General features: G+C 38.8%; 1 protein-coding gene across 6 annotated transcripts in view; it reads right to left on the bottom strand.

The window, feature by feature from the left end:
- The window catches only part of nhsl1b (NHS-like 1b), a 114,825-nt gene that overhangs the window by 10,049 nt on the left and 86,421 nt on the right, over positions 1-18,355 (bottom strand). For 4 of the 6 annotated variants that reach the window (XM_084433374.1, XM_084433375.1, XM_084433379.1 and 1 more), the window contains exons 2-5: positions 7,358-7,510; positions 5,674-5,801; positions 2,434-2,626; positions 1,023-1,154 (exon numbers count right to left, since the gene is read on the bottom strand). In XM_084433374.1, coding sequence (XP_084289500.1) covers positions 1,023-1,154; positions 2,434-2,626; positions 5,674-5,801; positions 7,358-7,510 — 606 coding nt within the window. Of the gene's footprint in view, positions 1-1,022; positions 1,155-2,433; positions 2,627-5,673; positions 5,802-7,357; positions 7,511-11,344; positions 11,448-18,355 lie in introns of those variants that run through there. The other 2 variants (XM_084433378.1, XM_084433376.1) reach the window with 2 other exon arrangements.

Genomic DNA, 18,355 nt, shown 5'->3' with positions numbered 1-18,355 from the left:
TGCAACCTTGCATCTTCTTAATGTTACGCTCAATGTTAGAGAATAAATGACCATACAAGAGTAATCATGACATTCTAACTGCCAGACAGAAACGTGTCTTAAAAGCATTTCTATCAGATCAGCTTAAGTTTTAGAGCCAGGGATAGGACACTGGTGCATGAAGTTAGCCCTCACCCCTGCATGTATAAATAACAGAAAGGCCTCATTAAAAGCATATCTACAAATAGCAAATACAAAGACTGATACAGAATGCCCTTTCCACAATCCCCATAATCTGGCATGAGCGCAAACAGATATAGCATTTTAACAGTATGCTAGTGTATTGAAAATTATATGAAATTTGCTGATCCTTCCGCATAACAGCGGGAAAAAAATCCTACGAGGACTATCTGCACTATTTTTACTTATACTACATCTATTTTAACTCTCCCCTCCCCCTCCATTACACTCCTGATAAAATATGAAGTGTTTTGCCAGAAGAATCTGGATAGGGGATTATGAAGTGGCTTTAGTTGGCTGCAAAGCAAAATGTGGCATGCCATCTCCAACAATGGCTCCAAATATGAGCACTCACATACACTAACAGGAAGCAAACTAAATAGAATCAGGGACCATGACCCAGGGGAGTGGTGAGAAATGGAATGCGGGATGCAGCTGTTGGATGCTGAGATTATATAACAGAGCGTTGAGAGTATGCATGCAAGAAATCCACATTTAGGGCATGAGAGATTCTGTAATGACTAGCAAATCAATGGATGATTTGAAAATAGATTTATAAGACAGCAATTTGGAATTTATTTTGAATTGGGAAGTCAAAGAGCTCAGATTAGGATGATCCTAAGACTTCTAAAATCAATGCACAGAAAATGCATTAAGATGGGAAAGAGAGGCAGGGTCATGACAAACTACATTATATGGTCATGACAACTACAGTACTACATGAAGATGACTACAGAGTCATCTAAATGGAAACAGGTGAGGCAGGAGCAGCAGCACAGAAAGCTGGCAAAGCCATACCATACCTAGTTCCTGTTGGACGTTGTCAGGCACCCCTGAAATAGTCTTTCTTCGCTTAACCTTCTTGGGCCGGCGGACCAGAGTGTCAGTGTTTATTAGGGAGCGGCGGATGCTGGCCTGCCTGTCAAACGTCTCCCCTGGAGACCAGTTGACGAGGGCAGACAGGCAAAAGGGCCAGTTAGTAACATACATGCATCACACATGCAGAGCACACACACGCATACAGACACTATACCAGTAAACTTTCATGCAGAGCCACACACATTCTGCATAAGCGAAATAATGTGAAAACCAGGCCAAAATCAGAAAAAAGACGAAAACAAAACTGCATTCACATCTTTACTCATTCATGTTTTAAGTGTGTCTGTGTTTAAGTGTGTCTGTGTCAAGAAAGCAAGTAGCTATATGTTACAAAATACAGAAGTTCCAGAAACAGCTATTAAAATCACGCATCTTGTTGGGTGAATAACTTAAATCAGTCATAGCACCCAATATTAAGGTTCAATATTGGGTGCTATGACTGATTTAAGTCATTCAGTTGACAATATATGCAAATACTGCGTTTGCCTTTGCCTGGCAGTATAGTGGTTACGACTCTGATCTCTCTGAACTGTTGTACACTAAGGGGAATTCTATCTAAATACAATGATCTTCCTCTATACAAAGTATATGAAGAGGAAACCTCGGTTTGAATTATATCATTAGAAACAGTATTTTATATAAAAGCACTTTTGTGCTGCAAGATGTGCTGTAGCACTGCAAAAGCAAGGGAACCCCAGAGACTGGGCACTGTTGACTAAGCCTCAGCACGCTGAGATGCCTGACTAAGTCACGGAGCTGACAGACTGAATTAGTGTGTGGTGTGTATTTGTGTGTGCTTTATAGTATAATACAGCTTCTTCCTGAGTCATAGTGAAGTTCGGAATTATTTAAAGGGATTGGACATAGAGAGATTATTCTGTCTGAAGAAGACTAGTAGGAAAGACTGTTCTTTTGGATTAGGTGTTCATAGTGATGCACAGCTGAATTTATGCATCGGCAGGGAGACTGAATGCTCAAACAGATGACTTTCAAAGGTCAAAGAGATAGAAGGAAATGACAGAACTGTTAATATGAGAACTGTTAATACACTCAGACACATTCATGTTAGATCTATCCATGTGGTTTTGCATCCAGAACAGGCGGTATGTAGTGATCATGCATGCAGTGCTCAAATGTTAGGTACAGACAAATCAGTTACAACTTCTAAGATTTTACTGATTTTAATGAAAGATCCACATGAAAGTAATGTAACGTAACACACATTCTAGACTGACAAACATAGGGACTCATCGGAGACACGATGAAAGTGACATTTTGAAACGTTTCTACAGTGCTGGCATGTTTGACTGACAGTTGATGGGATATATTTCTTACCTGTGACATCGATGGGGACAATATCTGTGAGAACAGCCTTAGCCTGCTGCCTCATCTTCTCTTCTGGAGTGGGCAGGGGCGGGGCTTTGGACCATGACATTTGTCCATCAACCTCAACCCCCTCCTCCTGTGCGGGACTTTGTGCTCTCATTTGGCAGGAGTCTTTCTCTTCCTCTCCTGAAGATGCTGTAGACTGAAAAGATGTGAAAATACAGTGAATTTCATGAGTAGGCTTATAGAGATGAGTAAACAGAAAGTTTAGTAGTAGTAAACTAGCAGGACATTAATATTCAGACTCAGAGCTGCTACACCCCTTATTTCTCTTTAGCTTTAGTCAAGGGTTGTTTAAAGATTGTGTGCCCCAACTTATTGGAGCTCCAGGAGTAGGCTATACAGAGTGGTTTCACGGGCAACTGACCATCAAACCACACACACATAAACACACTGAGAAACTAGAATAGAGACAATAAGAATAGAGAAAGGGAGCAGAGAGAGGGGGAAAACCAGCGAGGCGTTAAAACTCTGTTCACGCATTGTGATTCTGAAATGGGAATGCCGTTCGCAGAGTTACAAGAGGACCATCTGAAGTTTCAATCCAACACCTGGGCCTCCCTCAGCCTCCCAAACAAACCGATTATAATTAAACCACTACACTACATTTAATTATCCATCCAGGTCACTATCAATAGTCAAAAACCTATTCACAACTGCCTGAGGTATTGTTTTTTCTTTCAACATTTTATTACCTGTCCTGCCTCTGTCAGAGTGGATTGACTTTCAGTGTAAAATAAAGAGTATGACGAATACATCACATTTTACAAGTGGCCAATTCTTATTATTAAATATGTTTGAATGACAGCTTACCTTGATTTGCACAAAAAAATGAAGACAACTTAAGAATAGTTTCTTTGTTCTGAAAATAAAACCTTTTTCTTTCTTTATAACCCCAGAGTTCTTTAAAACTTTAATTAAACGGCCAATTAAACCATAAACAAATATATTCCAGTGTTACTCTTGCCTTGATTAAAACTAAAAAATAATAATAACACAAAAATAAAATCAATACTGTGATTCTTCTGAATATTTTGTTTCGTTTTGTCAAAAGTACCAACTTCGGTACATTTCCCTCTAGCATTTCGAGCGCTGTTGAACGGACTTTGTTGTTGAACTTTGATTCGCACGCGCTCAACATATATGTCTCTGATTGGCCATTGTGTTCACGCGCTCAACATATATGTCTGTGATTGGCTGATCGTGTTTGTCGCGCTTCACGGAGCGCACACACACATACACACAAGAGAGTTTGAGAGCAGGCGTCTATCAGCGGAACCCCAATATATCCGCTGATAGACGCCTGCTTTCAAACGCTCCCGTTTGCTGTAACTGTACGTACACACCGCCGCCGACTTGAGCTGTAAAGAAGCTCTGGCCGCCCTGTCAAGAAGGTCAAGAACGCTTGTCGACGCTTTGGCCGCTCTAGAAGAGAAGCGTCACACCATGAAATGTAAACAGAAAAAACAAGCAATACATTGACACTAGAAACCTTTAATAATGACAGCATTTTTATAACCGTTTTAGTCACATTTGGTAGGGAAAAAAAGAATAATTAGCTATTATTATTATTATTAATAGTGAGTGCGCGCGCGCGGCCAGAATGACTTCCGGTAACTTTGTAAGCTCAAGTCGGCGGCGGTGTGTGACTTGCGTACAGTAAGCACACGGACAGGTCTATTAACAACACATACACATAATAAATGAATAAATAAATGTATTATGTATATGTTACAACGTGATTGAAGCGTTGATCACTGTAGCCAATCACAGACATATATGTTGAGCGCGTGAACATAATGGCGAATCAGAGGCGTTTAAGAATCCGTTCAACAGCGCTCAAAATGCTGCTATCGTCACATTTTTAAGATTTCAGTACCGACTTGGTAGTTGGTACTAAGTACTTCTGACATCAGGAATTTTGTTATATATTGTCACTTTAGCCTGCTCCAATAAAACAATTTAATGAATATTTACTCCTTTAAATTTTAAACCAAAAATAAAACAAAGCAGCAAAAACTTGTTCAAGCAGCAAACAATTTTTATGTTTCATGATCTTCAGCCAGAATCTTAAAGGTCAAATTGTTTTGTTATGATATAACAAAAAGAAGAGAAAGAATGAACAAGAAACGAATAGGAAAGAGGAACAGAAGTATGAGACCAGTCCAGCACTGTAACCTGAGTTAACCTCATCCCAGTGGGCTGGGAAAGCAGATCTAGGATGGTGAAGGAGGTTAAAAGGGCATGGGATCCTTTAGGGTGGGCCAGGGGCACCAGGAGGACAAAAGGACCCCCGAATCTTTGCTTTTACTGTGTCTGACCTTTCCAGGGCCCCTGAACGCAGTGTGATGAGGAGCAATAAAGAAAGGATAGAGAATGAGGGCAAGGGTATGGTGTACTATAAGACTGGTGTGCTATAAACAAAACCGCATGATTTCTTGCTAAAAACATTTATGATTGTCCTATTGAATGCCTTCAGTAAAATCCCCTTTCTTTCAAACCTGTCTTCAATGCTCATAAGCTAAACAGCAGCTTTCTAAATCACAATATCTCAGTAAATAACTATTCAACACATTATGAATAATAGTTTCATTAGAGTGTCATTCTCCTGAGGTTCAGCTCTTATAATGGGGCCACACATGGCTGACAATATTAATGAAGGCAACAGAGACGCTGAAGAACTGAGGCGGGAACTTCACAGAGGAACATGTGGGAAGCTTTGATTCAGTACCCAGAAGCCCATCTGCAGGCAGACACTCTCTCCAGCAGAGGGCAGACAAATCCCACAGGCTGCTACTGTCAGCTTTCTGATCCCATTTTATAACAGATCACTCTTTTTATTCATTAATTCATTATTTTTATGGCCAATAACCAATATGGTGGCAAATATTGTACATCTATACTAACAAAAAAATTCCTTTACACTACGTGAATTCATCTTTAAAAAAAGATAATGTTTTAGCACATTTAAAAAACTCGGTATAGGAAAAAAACTATGTATAAAGTGCTAAATAATAATAATAATCATTATTATAATATTTAATATGCAGATATATAATTATATGATGATTATTAAATATTATTCAATATGTTTAAAATATCAAGTCAACATCAATAACCAGAACAACACACAAAAAATGCTAAATATGGTCTACACATGGTCTCTGATATTTTGCTAAATAGGCCTACCTTTTTATCAGCGTCATCCCCTTCGATGTCCTCATCCTCGTGTTGTGAGTTTGAGGAGCCTGAGAAGGTGGGTCCCTGTGAGTAGTACTGTGAGCTGCGGAAACCATCTTTCCTCAGTTTATCACATTCTGTGGGAGCAGAGCAGAAACATCAAGACCAACCCGAAAGAAAGTTTTTAGGAACTTTCAAACATCGATTGAAGTACAGAAGCAGATCGTGTTTATTTAGCTCCCTCTAGTGGGTTGAGAGAGAAATGACCATTTGTAGGTGTTCATGAAAATGACGAATGATGCAAATTGTCTGATCCAACTAATAATAAGATAATTCAATTCAAGTTTATGTTTAGCACCTTTACAAAAATATTCTGGATGAGAGAGAACTAGATATTAGAAAAGAGTAGTAGACTGAGATCTGTTCTGCTCTGTATGTGTGTGTGTGACAGACTGCATCATGCTGACTTTCTAAGCTAACTGTTGCAGATGGCAGCTCCATCCCCTTGGCACACATCCCACAATCCCTTCAGTCGTTCAGTCAAGTGAATCCAGCAGTCTCTCTGCTGACAAAAAAAATAATGCTCATCTGCTTTCATTATTTCCTGATGTTTGTTTTATGACACTTCACTGCAGCTGTGCGACGCACTCCATTAAATAGCTGAAGTGTGCAATTTCTGTGCCACTGACGGCAACAAACCGAATTGCAAAAATATTGACTTGTTTTGCAAAGTTTTCACAAACCACTCCCTTATCCGCCAATGGTCAGAAGAAAGAAAAAAATCTCATAAATTCTTTGTCGGGCTGGACTAGATGCTCAAACAGAGCCATAGTGTTTACACAGAAATCAGAGTGGCTTACTTTAATGGCTGTTTTTGCATGTTAAACTGATGGTTGTTTTTGTTTTTGCATATTAAACTGAAATAGAATTGCACTCCTCAGCTTTAAAAATGCCAGAGATGGGAATCAAACCACATATTTGCACAAGAGCAATGCACAATTTGAGTCTAAAATGACTAAAACTGTTCAAATGTCTTCCTCTAATTCTCCAAAACCACTCTTTATTTTGTTTGCTAATCCTTTACGGTTTCCTTCAACACTTATCCGTCGGCTAAGACTTTAAATAGAGACGAGCAGGTTTACAAACGCTTTTTAGCCTGTCATTAAACATTCAAGACACTTGTGAACTTCCTCTGATCTACATGTGCCTAGTGTTGTTTGTCTTGGCAGAATAAGCCCGTTTAAGCACTAAGACAGAGTTTTTTCCAAACCAAAGAGAGACTTGCCAGGAAAGAAAAGACATAACAAGTGAGTGGGAAGTATAAACAGTGTTTGATGGTAAAGCTCTACCTGTCCTCATGTCCCCTAGTCTTCCTCTCTGCCATCTGAAGGCCTGAGGTCTCTAATAGAGTAATATGACCTACACACCTGTGCCTGTATAATTAATCAGGCTTCACATCAGCCACCTGCACTGTTAGATCAGTCTTGAGAATCTGCTCTTGAGCTGTACTGTTAAATCGACCCCTGGATGTCACTAACAGGCCGTTTCGCAGGTGTCCAGCGTGCACTTTACAGCGACGAGTGACATCATGGGCACGTTCACCTGCTGCCCGGTGTGTTTGTTCCCATAGCAATGCTGATCTCATGAGAACTGCAGCAGGTTTGAGGTTGATTCTGGTGTGTGCGGCTCATACCTCTGAGAGCTGTTTTCAAGTTAACTTTGGCCTGGCGGTGCAGGTCTTCCACGCAGGCCGGTCTGGAGCCCGGCAGAAAGACGTTCTCCTGCTGGTGCCATGGAGCCGTGTAGTGCACAGTCCACTTTTTCTCTTCATCCAGATTAGATACAGCTAAAAAGAGAAAGACACTTGAAATTATTAATATGCCATTATAAACATTTCAAATTACCTAAATGTAGCTGTTTATTCTAGCAAAACTCATTGAACTCAACACAAAGGACATGCACGATTTGCCAAATGCAAGTAATAGCCGCCAAATGTGTCCATTTGTGGACTCACCGTGAGTCAAAACGGAGCCAAAATGACTCTTTTGAGTCAACTGAGTCATACCCCTTTTCCAGCAAAAAAAGAACTGGTTCGGAACTGGTGCTGGTTCAAAGTTGGTTCATTTTGCGAACCTCCTCAGAACCTGTTTGTTTTTCCACTGACTAGAGAGCCCGGCGAATGACGTCGTTACGCCACTGTGTACGTTGCCATACGTCTTAGCTTTCCCAACTTCAAGCATAACAATTACAATGTTGGACTACATCGTCTTTCTGCAAATGTTTCTCCTGGCTTTGCGATCCTATATTGGGGTCAGAAGAAGACGTTTAGAACTGGATTACTATAGATGGAGGTTACGTTCGAGAAGAAGTTCGACAATAACCCCGTCCCCAGCCCCCGACGCAAGCATGACGTGGTAAAAGAACGGTTCTAGTCCAGCAAAGAGTTGGTGCCGCTTTGGAACCAATTTTCCTGGCCGAGAACCGGTTCTTTGGCTGTCGGAACACAAAGAACTGGTTCGCGAGTAGGCACTGCCTTGGTGGAAAAGGGGTATTAGTGAACCCCAAAAAACTGGAACCAAGAGTGACCCAAAGTGAACAGGAAGACCAGTAAACTACCTAGCAGAGGTGCAAATGAGCCATGGGGAATGTTGAAGGAAAGACCCCTGGAGCTGGAACCCCCAGCTGTCCCGACAGCAAACAAACGAGAACAACAGGCTGGTCGTTATAACGTGAGAGGAAGGGAAAGTAGAGGAGCAGAGGTGGGGGTTCTCTCACAGGTGCGAGGAGCTCTGTCCACAGGTGGCACTGGGCCATTAGGCCGTGATGGCCCATCATGTGAGAGCTGCCAGACTTGACAAGCGGAGCCCACGGGAGGCCTTTGTCTTCATTCATGAGGCATCAGGACTTTCAATATAGAAGTGATTTCTTACTCCCTCTTCAGAGAGACTAACACATGATGATGTTTGACTGCAAATGAATCTATCAAGGGCTTCTGTGCACAGCTTCAGGTATCACTCAGGCCAAATGCCTTTGCGAGAATTTCAATTTGAATTTGAAATAAATAAATAAATAGATTAATATTGTGCAATACACTACCATGAAAAAAGTTTGGGGTGAGTCAAAATTCTAAATGTTTTTTAGAAGTCCCTTATGCACAGCAAAGCTGCATTTATTAGATCAAAAATACAAATAAAATATTATTAAAATAACTTTTCTATTTACAAATCTCTCTTTCAATATATATATATATATGAAGACTTCAGATGCAAAAGCCTCAAAGTGCCATCTGAAATTTTCTTCTAAAATGAGCATTTTTAGCAAGCTTGTATATTTAAGTTCAGTAATTTCACTTTCATGACAATTAATAGGTCATTTTCATTGCCATTAAAGTGAAATAACTGAACATAAACATACAAGCTTGACAAAAATGATCGTTCTAGACACTTTTTTCTAGATTTTGCATCTGAAGTCTTCATATATATATATATATATAAAGAGACAGTGATGATGCCAACATACAGTTGTTTGGATCTAAAGTAAAGTACAGGGGGAGGGTGGTGGACTCGATCTCAGGGCAATCAAACCAAGTGTGAAAACATGTTCTTTTATCCCTTCTCCAGGTTTATCTCCGTTTATTAACCACAACACTGGGTCTTTGAACTTATTGTTCAAATCAATGCTGGGCTTCAAAGAGACGCTTTCTCCTCAAAGGCATCATCTGTGAATGTGCAGACATCAGGCGGGACAAAGCAGTCAAACACATGGGAGGATGCAGAGGGCATTCAGTACTGTAGAAAAACACGTTACAAATACAGCCGTTTGTAAACTGAACGACACTGATCATCAAGTGCTGAATCTCTCTGTTTAGGACATAAGTGAACTGCTTTAAGTCTGTGAGAGCCACCAAACATCAAGCTTGAGGCATTTAGCCGTGTATTATTCTGAACAAAAAAACAAATCACAGACTAGAAAGTGTTCACAGTCGGAAATATTGATGCATTGAGTTTTCATTTCATTTGTGCTTTTGCCTAGGGTTAGTACCTAAATGTTATGTAATCATGGCTTCATTGGTAACAACTAAACAGGTCAATAATCTACCAACCAGCCAACACTGTCACATAACCAGACCGACAGAACTGGAAGGACCCTAAATAAAGGTTTTCTAAAAGTGTTCTTGAACACATCGATTCAAAAAAGACACTCAAGCAAATTTGTTCATTCTATCAAGAGGACCATTTGCAGGAGGACAAAACCAGATGCACAACTAGCATTAAACAACCTTACTACTCTCAGTAGGAGAGATAAAAGTGAGCAGGCCCTTTGAAGTGCCTACAGTAAATATCAGATGATTCTAGAATGGGCAATACACACACAAACACACACACACACACACACACACACACACACTCGCACTCAGATAGCCCGGTCCTCAACCCATTAAACCTGTCTGTGTGTGCTCTCGGGGAGTGAGGAGAGCGGCAGCAGGAACAAAAACCTGCATTGTGCCCAACATCAATCTCCACATCAGCCTGAGCTCAGCACTCAGAATCAGCCCATTGAAAACTCCCATAATCCCTCTGGTCCTGCTCATACCCGCACAAAACACACACACTTTGCAGTTACCACCACGTGTAGCACTGAAATAAAATGAGCTCATCCACCAAATTTCAGCTCAAAAGATAAATGATCATAATTAAACATGAATCACAATTTAATTTAATTTAATTTATTTTTTATCAATTTATAATAATATATAATATTATAATTTGTTAATTGAGATATCAAACAAAAAAGATTTATTAAAAATTATTATTAACCATTGGATTATGTTTTTTTTTAAGGTTTGCCTTTTAATTTAGCTAATAAGGCATTTTATGTCAATGAACTAAAGGTTACATAGTAGATCAACCAGTTTCTGGTTCAAGTGCAAATTGTATACAACCATATTTCAAAAGAGCTGATAATAAATTCTGATGAATAGAATACAATATATTATAATTATAATATTCTTAAAATATTTAATATCATAAAGTTCTATTTTTCTTCATTTGTAATATTACATACTAAAAAATTCTATACTATTTTATCTAAAAACTAATTTTTTGAGATTTTTTTTATTACATCAATTAACAATGTTATTAAAATATGAGTGTTAATAAAGAACTAGTGAAAACGAGATGTAAAAATAGGAGGGAATTGAGAATGCACATACAATTTTGATCAATACAGAATTATACTTTTTTTAAAACTATATAAAAAAAACTATTATTGGCTGATAACTGATATAGTACTAATATACTGCACATGTCTAACATACATATTTGAAAAAAGTGTAGGTATAAAAAAAAGATGCACACAAGCACTATTGTTCATACATGGTCATTGGTCATTCTCTGGTCATCAAGGTGTTAACAGGTTTGTTTTAGGTTTTCTATTAAGTGTACAGGAAATGACTCATCAGTCCATGTTGAAATACAGATTTACAGCTCTATATGAACTCTGAACTTACACACCTGACAATCAAAGACCTGGCACATTCACTGAAATCCCTTCAAATTAGAAGAAACCACAAGCTGAGAGATTAACAAAACACAACGCTATTTAAACAAGTTCAGAAGACTAACTAGAAACCCGTCTGATCTCCATCAGCACTGGGCAAACACGGCCAAAGAGTTCTTACCCTTCCGTTTGAAGTATTTAATGACTGACTTGAGTGAAGTCCCGATGAACACCATTATTCCAGAGTGTGTGAGGGCAGGTGGACCCTGTGTAGAACTGTGACGGCCTCCCAGTACACGGGAGCGCTGGACGACTGGTGTGTGTGTCGACAAGCTGGTGTCCTTTTGCCAACAAGTCAGTATGTGCCTCTCCCCATTTGATCACCGCTTATCGCCTCAACAATGAGCCCCTCCTACTCATACACACACACACACACACACCCTCAACCCAACCCTGGGAAACACCTCCTCCTCCCCTACACACACACACACGCTTCCCTGGGGCTTGGAGAGAGGGGTGTAGTATATGCCCCTCTGTTCATCTGTTCTTCGGTTACCAAGGAGCTCTCCTATATGATCAGCTCATCCGAGGCATCCGCCCTGCTTCTCCTCTAATACAAGAATCACAAACGAGATATCTTTTAATCGCGCAATTGTTTCTCCTATGCCCCAACAAGCTGAAATTGAGACTTTTGTTAAAAGTTCAGATTTTTCTTCTATGTAAAAGATGCTTGAATGTTTACACGCGTCTCCTCTAGAGTCAAAGATGATTTCTCAATAGCGTCTCAAAATGTGCTCAGATTTGCCAAGATCCTGACATTTTTTGTTACTACTCTAATACACGAGCAAACAGGAGAGGAAAGAAACATTACAAATGCAATCCCTGTAGTATTACTGTTTCTTCTAGAAGGCAATGAGTTAAAACAGAGGAAAAAGACCCGTCCAGAACCCGTCCTCTTATGCTCACCAAGTCTAGATTAATTTGATAAAAAAGAAAACAGTAATAATGAGAACTGTGATTACAATTTAAAACATAAATTTTTTTTATTGTCATTTAGTCCTGTGATGAATTTTCAGCATCATTACTCCAGTCTTCAGTGTCACATGACCCTTCAGAAATTCTAATATGCTGATTTGGTGATCAAGAAAGTTCTTATTATCATGAAAATTTCTTATTATGAACGTTGAAAATATTTTAGTTTAGTATAACAGTATTTTCTGCAAAAATGTAAATATGTCTTTATTGTCACTTTTGATCCATTTGATTTATCATCGCTGAATAAAGCGAATAGCCGAATAAACTGAATAATATTGAATATATAGATATATAGTCCCCCAATGGCGGCCCGGTCAACAAATATGTTAATTTTCATTTCTCTTAAGACATTTTAGCAGAATCATCTGATATTTTAAGAATAAATAAGAACTGATTAAGTCTCCTGAGCTGTGAAAGAAGAACCTCTGAGCAATAAAACTCTCACTTCGGACCCTGATGCTGTGATTTCATCTGTTGTGACCAGGCATGTGTGTGTTCATTCTTTCGTCATTCACATATGTGCGCATCCGTCTCGGTCTTCGCTGGAGGACAGAAGGAACGGGTCTCCCACTGATAAGCCGTGTTAGCACACAACCACTGAATCTAGACCACTGGAATATAGATCACACACACAATCTGCCTCATTGTCTACATGCACACACACACACACACACACACCATGACCCTGTTTCTTTTCATTATGAGGGGGTGCAGAGGGATCTGAATGGAAGGGGGATGAAGGGTGGGTGAATTTGGACCTGAATGGAGTTGCAAATGATTACTGAACTAGAGGAGGTAATGCACTGAACACCCCTCCCCCCTACAATATCCCAATCACACCCACAACAAGCCAAACTCACACTTCTAGGCCATTCCTGATCTTTACTTGCTTATATTTGCTGGTTAAAATGTGTAACAAGTGAATCTAAAAGAGGAAACAAGTGTGTGCTGCTCTCTTTTACTCACTGCCAGATTCACACAGTAAGGCTTTTCTCTGCATATCCGGCCTCTTCCTCTCGAGCCTGTTCTCTCTGCACGTGCATTTGTGTGTATTCCAGACTCGCTGTTTCCATGCTGTCTGGCACGCGTACAGTATCAGGATTATGTAGCTCACGCCGGCTGCAGTAATTAACACGCTATTGTTCTGGTCTCACTCCACAGACGGTCTGTCACTGCCGGATTACAGTCATTTCAGACTGTCTATCTGTAGCCGCGTTTCCATTACCCTTCAAATTTTGCGAATTGAAAATACGCCCAATGGAAACACGTCAATTTCGCAAAAACTCCCATTTATCGCAAAAAAGTTTTTACGCTCGCGTGAGGAGGTTTTTCAGGCAATTCGAAAAAAGAAATATTTCGCAAAACTGCAATGGAAACAGTTTTTGCGCGTTTACAGGTCACCTGACGTAGATGACGCGGTGTGTTTGGACAGAATACGAGACAGAGCTCTTTATTAAATTCATAAAAGACAAAAGAATTACAGGAATAATGGATTCTAAACCTCAAATAAATGCCACAATCAAGACCTCGAAGCAGATATGAGTGAGAAACACCCAGAAACACCTCATTTGTGCCGCTCACAAGTATAATAAGGGTCGTTCCTTACCATTAACGCTTGGAAAACACACACACATCTCCTTCGATTAATAATAATGGCCAGTGCGGTGGCTGGGATATAGTACATAAACCTCCCAACGTCCGTCGCCATGGTTTTTGGAATGATTTTACTTATTGTGAGAGGAAAAAATTAAGGTTTAGTCGCATAACATCGATTAATGGAAACGCCGTCATTTCGCAATAGTTTTTTGTCGACATTTAGAAAAAAATCGTAAAAGTTTTGCGCAAATCTGTAATGGAAACGCACCTTGTGTGTGTGTTTATGTATGCGTACAGTGTGACATACCTCATGGCTAGTCACTTGAACAGAAATGGCAAATGTATGACAATTGCACAAAAGTTTGTTTCCCGCATTCAGATGTGAGGCATGTTCGCTAAGTGTCAGAAATCTATTCATGAGATTCTGGGGTGAAGTTGAACAGCCAATCAGACTGCTTGAATCTCTCACACTTTTCACACTTGGTCTGGGCTCTCTGCATCCGACAGACCCACATTATGTGTGTGTATGTGTAATGGAGCAGTTGTCATATCCCTCCCTCTTCACACGCACACACACGCGCATGCTTTCTCAAACTATTTCCTGCGATTGTGAAAGGTGAAAATCATCATCAGGAGAAAACTTAAAATGAAGTGTGAGAGCACATGGAAAATCTTTTATTTATTTTAACCTCAACATAAACCAAAAGTTTCCATATTTTGTAAAATTTTAAACAAAAATAATGCTATAAAATAAATTAGCATTCAGGATTCAGCACTATTTTAGGCTACTAATCAAATATGCAAATTTGTGACATTTATATTCATTTCTCAATTCAACTTGAAAAAAATAAAAATCTTATGTAAACCTGGGCATAATTCAAAAGTTTTAAGATTTTTACAAATTTAAAACAAAAGTAATGTTACAAAATAAGAAGCATTCAGGATTCAGTACTATTTTAGGTCACTAATCAAATATGTGACTTGATTAATGACATTCATATTAATATCAATTCAACTTTTATTTTGAATCTAAAAAAGACGACTTTAGAATATAATTTATTTTAATACTCATCTCCAGTGTCTGGGGAAAGTTACTTTTAAAAGTAATGTGTTACAATATTGCGTTACTTCCTAAAAAAAGTAACTAATTGCGTTATTGTTACTTTTATTGAAATTAATGTTACATTACTTTTTCTCACTTGGGCTGGGCTTGCTTGAAGTAAAATGAAGTGAAATGAAGTCTCAGACTTAAGGAAATGCAAATTTATGTTTTAAAAAACACTTGCTTATTGGTATGGTTGAATTAGATCATCGAAGGTCAGCAGCAAAGACATTGGTTTATAAAGTGAGATTAAATACATAAAGTATATTGGTGTTATTTAACATATTCAATTATGAAGGTTTGCATAATATCCTGATTTTGCATTTTGATTTGATTCATTTTGAGGGATACTGAATCTGTTTTTGTGCAAGTGAGATAAATAAAGCTTTTTCACATTCAGTCTAGAACTACAATAACCGTCATGTTCAACGAGCCACTGCAACTTACTCCCGATTTCTCCAAACATGGGGACAGGATAAATAAACGGGAAAACAAAGTAACTTGCGTTACTTGTTTGAAAAAGTAATTTGGATATTTTGTTGTAAATGTAAAAGCAATACCATACTTTTGCTAGTTACTAGAAAAAAGTAATCAGATTACATACCTTGCGTTACTAACGCGTAACACTGTTCATCTCTTATCTTGCCCTTCTCTCTATTTCTCTGTCCTCTCAAAAACTTCTCATTCACTCTCCTGCCATTGCTTTTGGTGCTTATTACCGTAATCCCGATTGATTTGTCCTCTTCTTTCCCCTTAAACCCTGTCCTGTGGGCCTGTTGGTCTGATCTTAAAAGCATTTGTCTGATTTATCTTAGCAAAAGAGAAACAGAGAGTGTGTGGCAGGTACGAGGAGACCTCATGCCAGCACTGAACCTGTTCAGAGTGTTTGTTCAGTTTACTGAGGTCAGCTCTCACATCCTGAACACAAACACAGCTGTCACTGATGCTACAACTAACACAAATATTCTGCATTTTCAATCTGCAGTTTAGAGCAAAGAGAGAAAGTTGGGGTCTTCTGTTTTTGCAGGCTATGAAACCGTGTTTGATCCACAAATAAGTGCCATGGCAAGATAACTAATCCTTTGAACTTTAAGGAGGAAAATAGAATTAATGACACACTGCAGCATCAGGATTTCAGAGGAGTTAGAGATTAAGCAGGAGAGCACATGCACATAAATCCATATATAATTGCAGGTTAGCTAGAAAGATTGTTTTCTTCTCTTCAAGGTCAGTCTTAATGACACAGGGCCTCTTTCCCACACACCTCTGACACGCAATCAAACGTTATACACATTCATTTCTCTCATTTCTTACTTGTTTTAACGACTGACCTGCAACTTCAGCAATCACTGGGCCGCTATAGAAAGAAAGCAAGAGAAACTACACACCGTGAGATGCACACACTCAGATCACGACACTGACGACCATATTTACTAGAAGTCTGTGTATATCTGTTCTCTAGAATAACTGTAATGTTCATTAAAGGGATTCCCATCCAAAACAAGATTCTGTGAAGCCTGATGTAAGCATGTTGTGAGCGTGCAAGAAGTGACGGTTGTTTGTGCAGTGGCGTCAATACTCAAATGTGGATTATTTTTAGAAAACTCTTTGTTTGTGTCTGTAAGTAAATACTGAGAGAATTATTTATTATTATTTTTGGGTGGAGCATCCCTTTAATGCCTTTTTTCTGTTTTATTAATATTTTTGTATTTATAGTTTATTATAAAACTATATATATATATATAGACCCTTTCCAAAAAATTAGAATATCATGGAAAAGTTCATTTATTTCCATAATTCCATTCTTATAAACTTCCATAGATTATATAGATCAACTTAAATGATTTCAAGTATTTAGTTGTTTATTTGTACATAATTTGGGCTTCCAGCTCATAAAACCCACGAAAACAGGATTTCAAAAAATTAGAATATTACATGAAATCACACAGTAATTACACAGTGATACCATGGTCATTGAACCAGGTTTTGGTTATTTTGGCAGTGTGGGCAGGTGCGAATCCTGCTGGAAAATGAAGTCAGCATCTCCATAAAGCGTGTCTGCTGAAGGAAGCATGAAGTGCTCTGAAAATGTCCTGGTAGACGGCTGCGTTGAGTGGACAGCACAGTGGACCAACACCAGCCGATGACCAACACAGACTGTGGAAACTTCACACTGGACTTCCAGCATCTTGGATTGTGTGCCTCTCCATTCTTCCTCCAGACTCTGGGACCTTGGTTTCCAAATGAGATGCAACATTTGCTCTCATCAGAAAAGAGGACTTTGGTCCACTGTGCTTTATTAAATCCAGAGTCAATGCAGCCGTCTACCGGGACATTTTCAGAGCACTTCGTGCTAAATACTTGAAAGTTGTGGGCCCTGAATCTATAATCTATGGAAGTTTAACTTTTTGAATGGAATTATGGAAATAAATAAACTTTTCCATGATATTAATTTTTTTTGGAAAGGGTCTGTATACTATTATAATAAACAAATATATAATAAATGTAAATTAAAATGTAATTTAAAATTTAAATAATTAAAAATATATATTAACTATTATTACCATTCCTGGCACTTTTTCTGTATTTAAATTTTTCCTGTTTTATTTTATAGCATACTGTATTATATAAGGTTTACTCTGAAATAATTTACCATTAGTATTAATACTTTGGCAAACAATTACATAAATAATCACACTTATAAAGTACTTTAAAATTGTTTGAATTTAAATATAGGGAGAACATGACTATGAAGACACACACAAAAAAAATATAATAATAATAAAAATAAATAAATAAATAAAATTCAGAAATCACAGTGGAAGCCTGGAGCTGATGAGGTCATCACCATGAGTCAAGAGGAATCTTTTGTTAATGCAAAACATGCGCGCGCGCACACACACACACACACTCTAATTCTGCTTTTTCTTCAGACCCCAAACACTTTGTATTTACCCATAACAAATCACTCAATCCCTCACTATGAGACGCAGTAGCAGTAAAACACTTATCAACCGTCTACTGCCACACATGAGACAAGAGAAATCTGCATAAAAACAAACATCGCCTACTTGGTCCTGAAAGAAAGGCAATAAAAGGCTGCAGGGTTGGAAAGCGTTTGAAATCAGGCCTGGGCTTATTAGCATTTAGTTTGATTTTGCAGATAAGGCTTGTTAACAGAGGGATGGACTGAAAACATCCAGACAGAGCACTCGAGCGTTTGACACTCCACCGATCCCGCGAGAAGTTTCCTCAAGCCAGTCGTGTTCATGCAGGAGTAGCGATGTATTGTGTTGTGTCCTGAAAAGGAGACTCAAGCCATGTCTGGCCGTAGCGTGTCTGCAAGAGAGTATGTGTGTGTATAAAAGGTCAAGCATTGTGTTGAATAATAGGCTTGGGCCTCTCAGTGAAGGCATTCCCCGCTATTGTATCGTCAACGAGAACGAACTTATTATGGAC

Source organism: Rutilus rutilus, assembly GCF_951802725.1.
Source record: "Rutilus rutilus genome assembly, chromosome: 15".
NCBI classification, from domain to species: domain Eukaryota; kingdom Metazoa; phylum Chordata; class Actinopteri; order Cypriniformes; family Leuciscidae; genus Rutilus; species Rutilus rutilus.
Note: the sequence above shows the minus strand (reverse complement) of the source record. Positions and strands in the feature narration are given on the sequence as shown.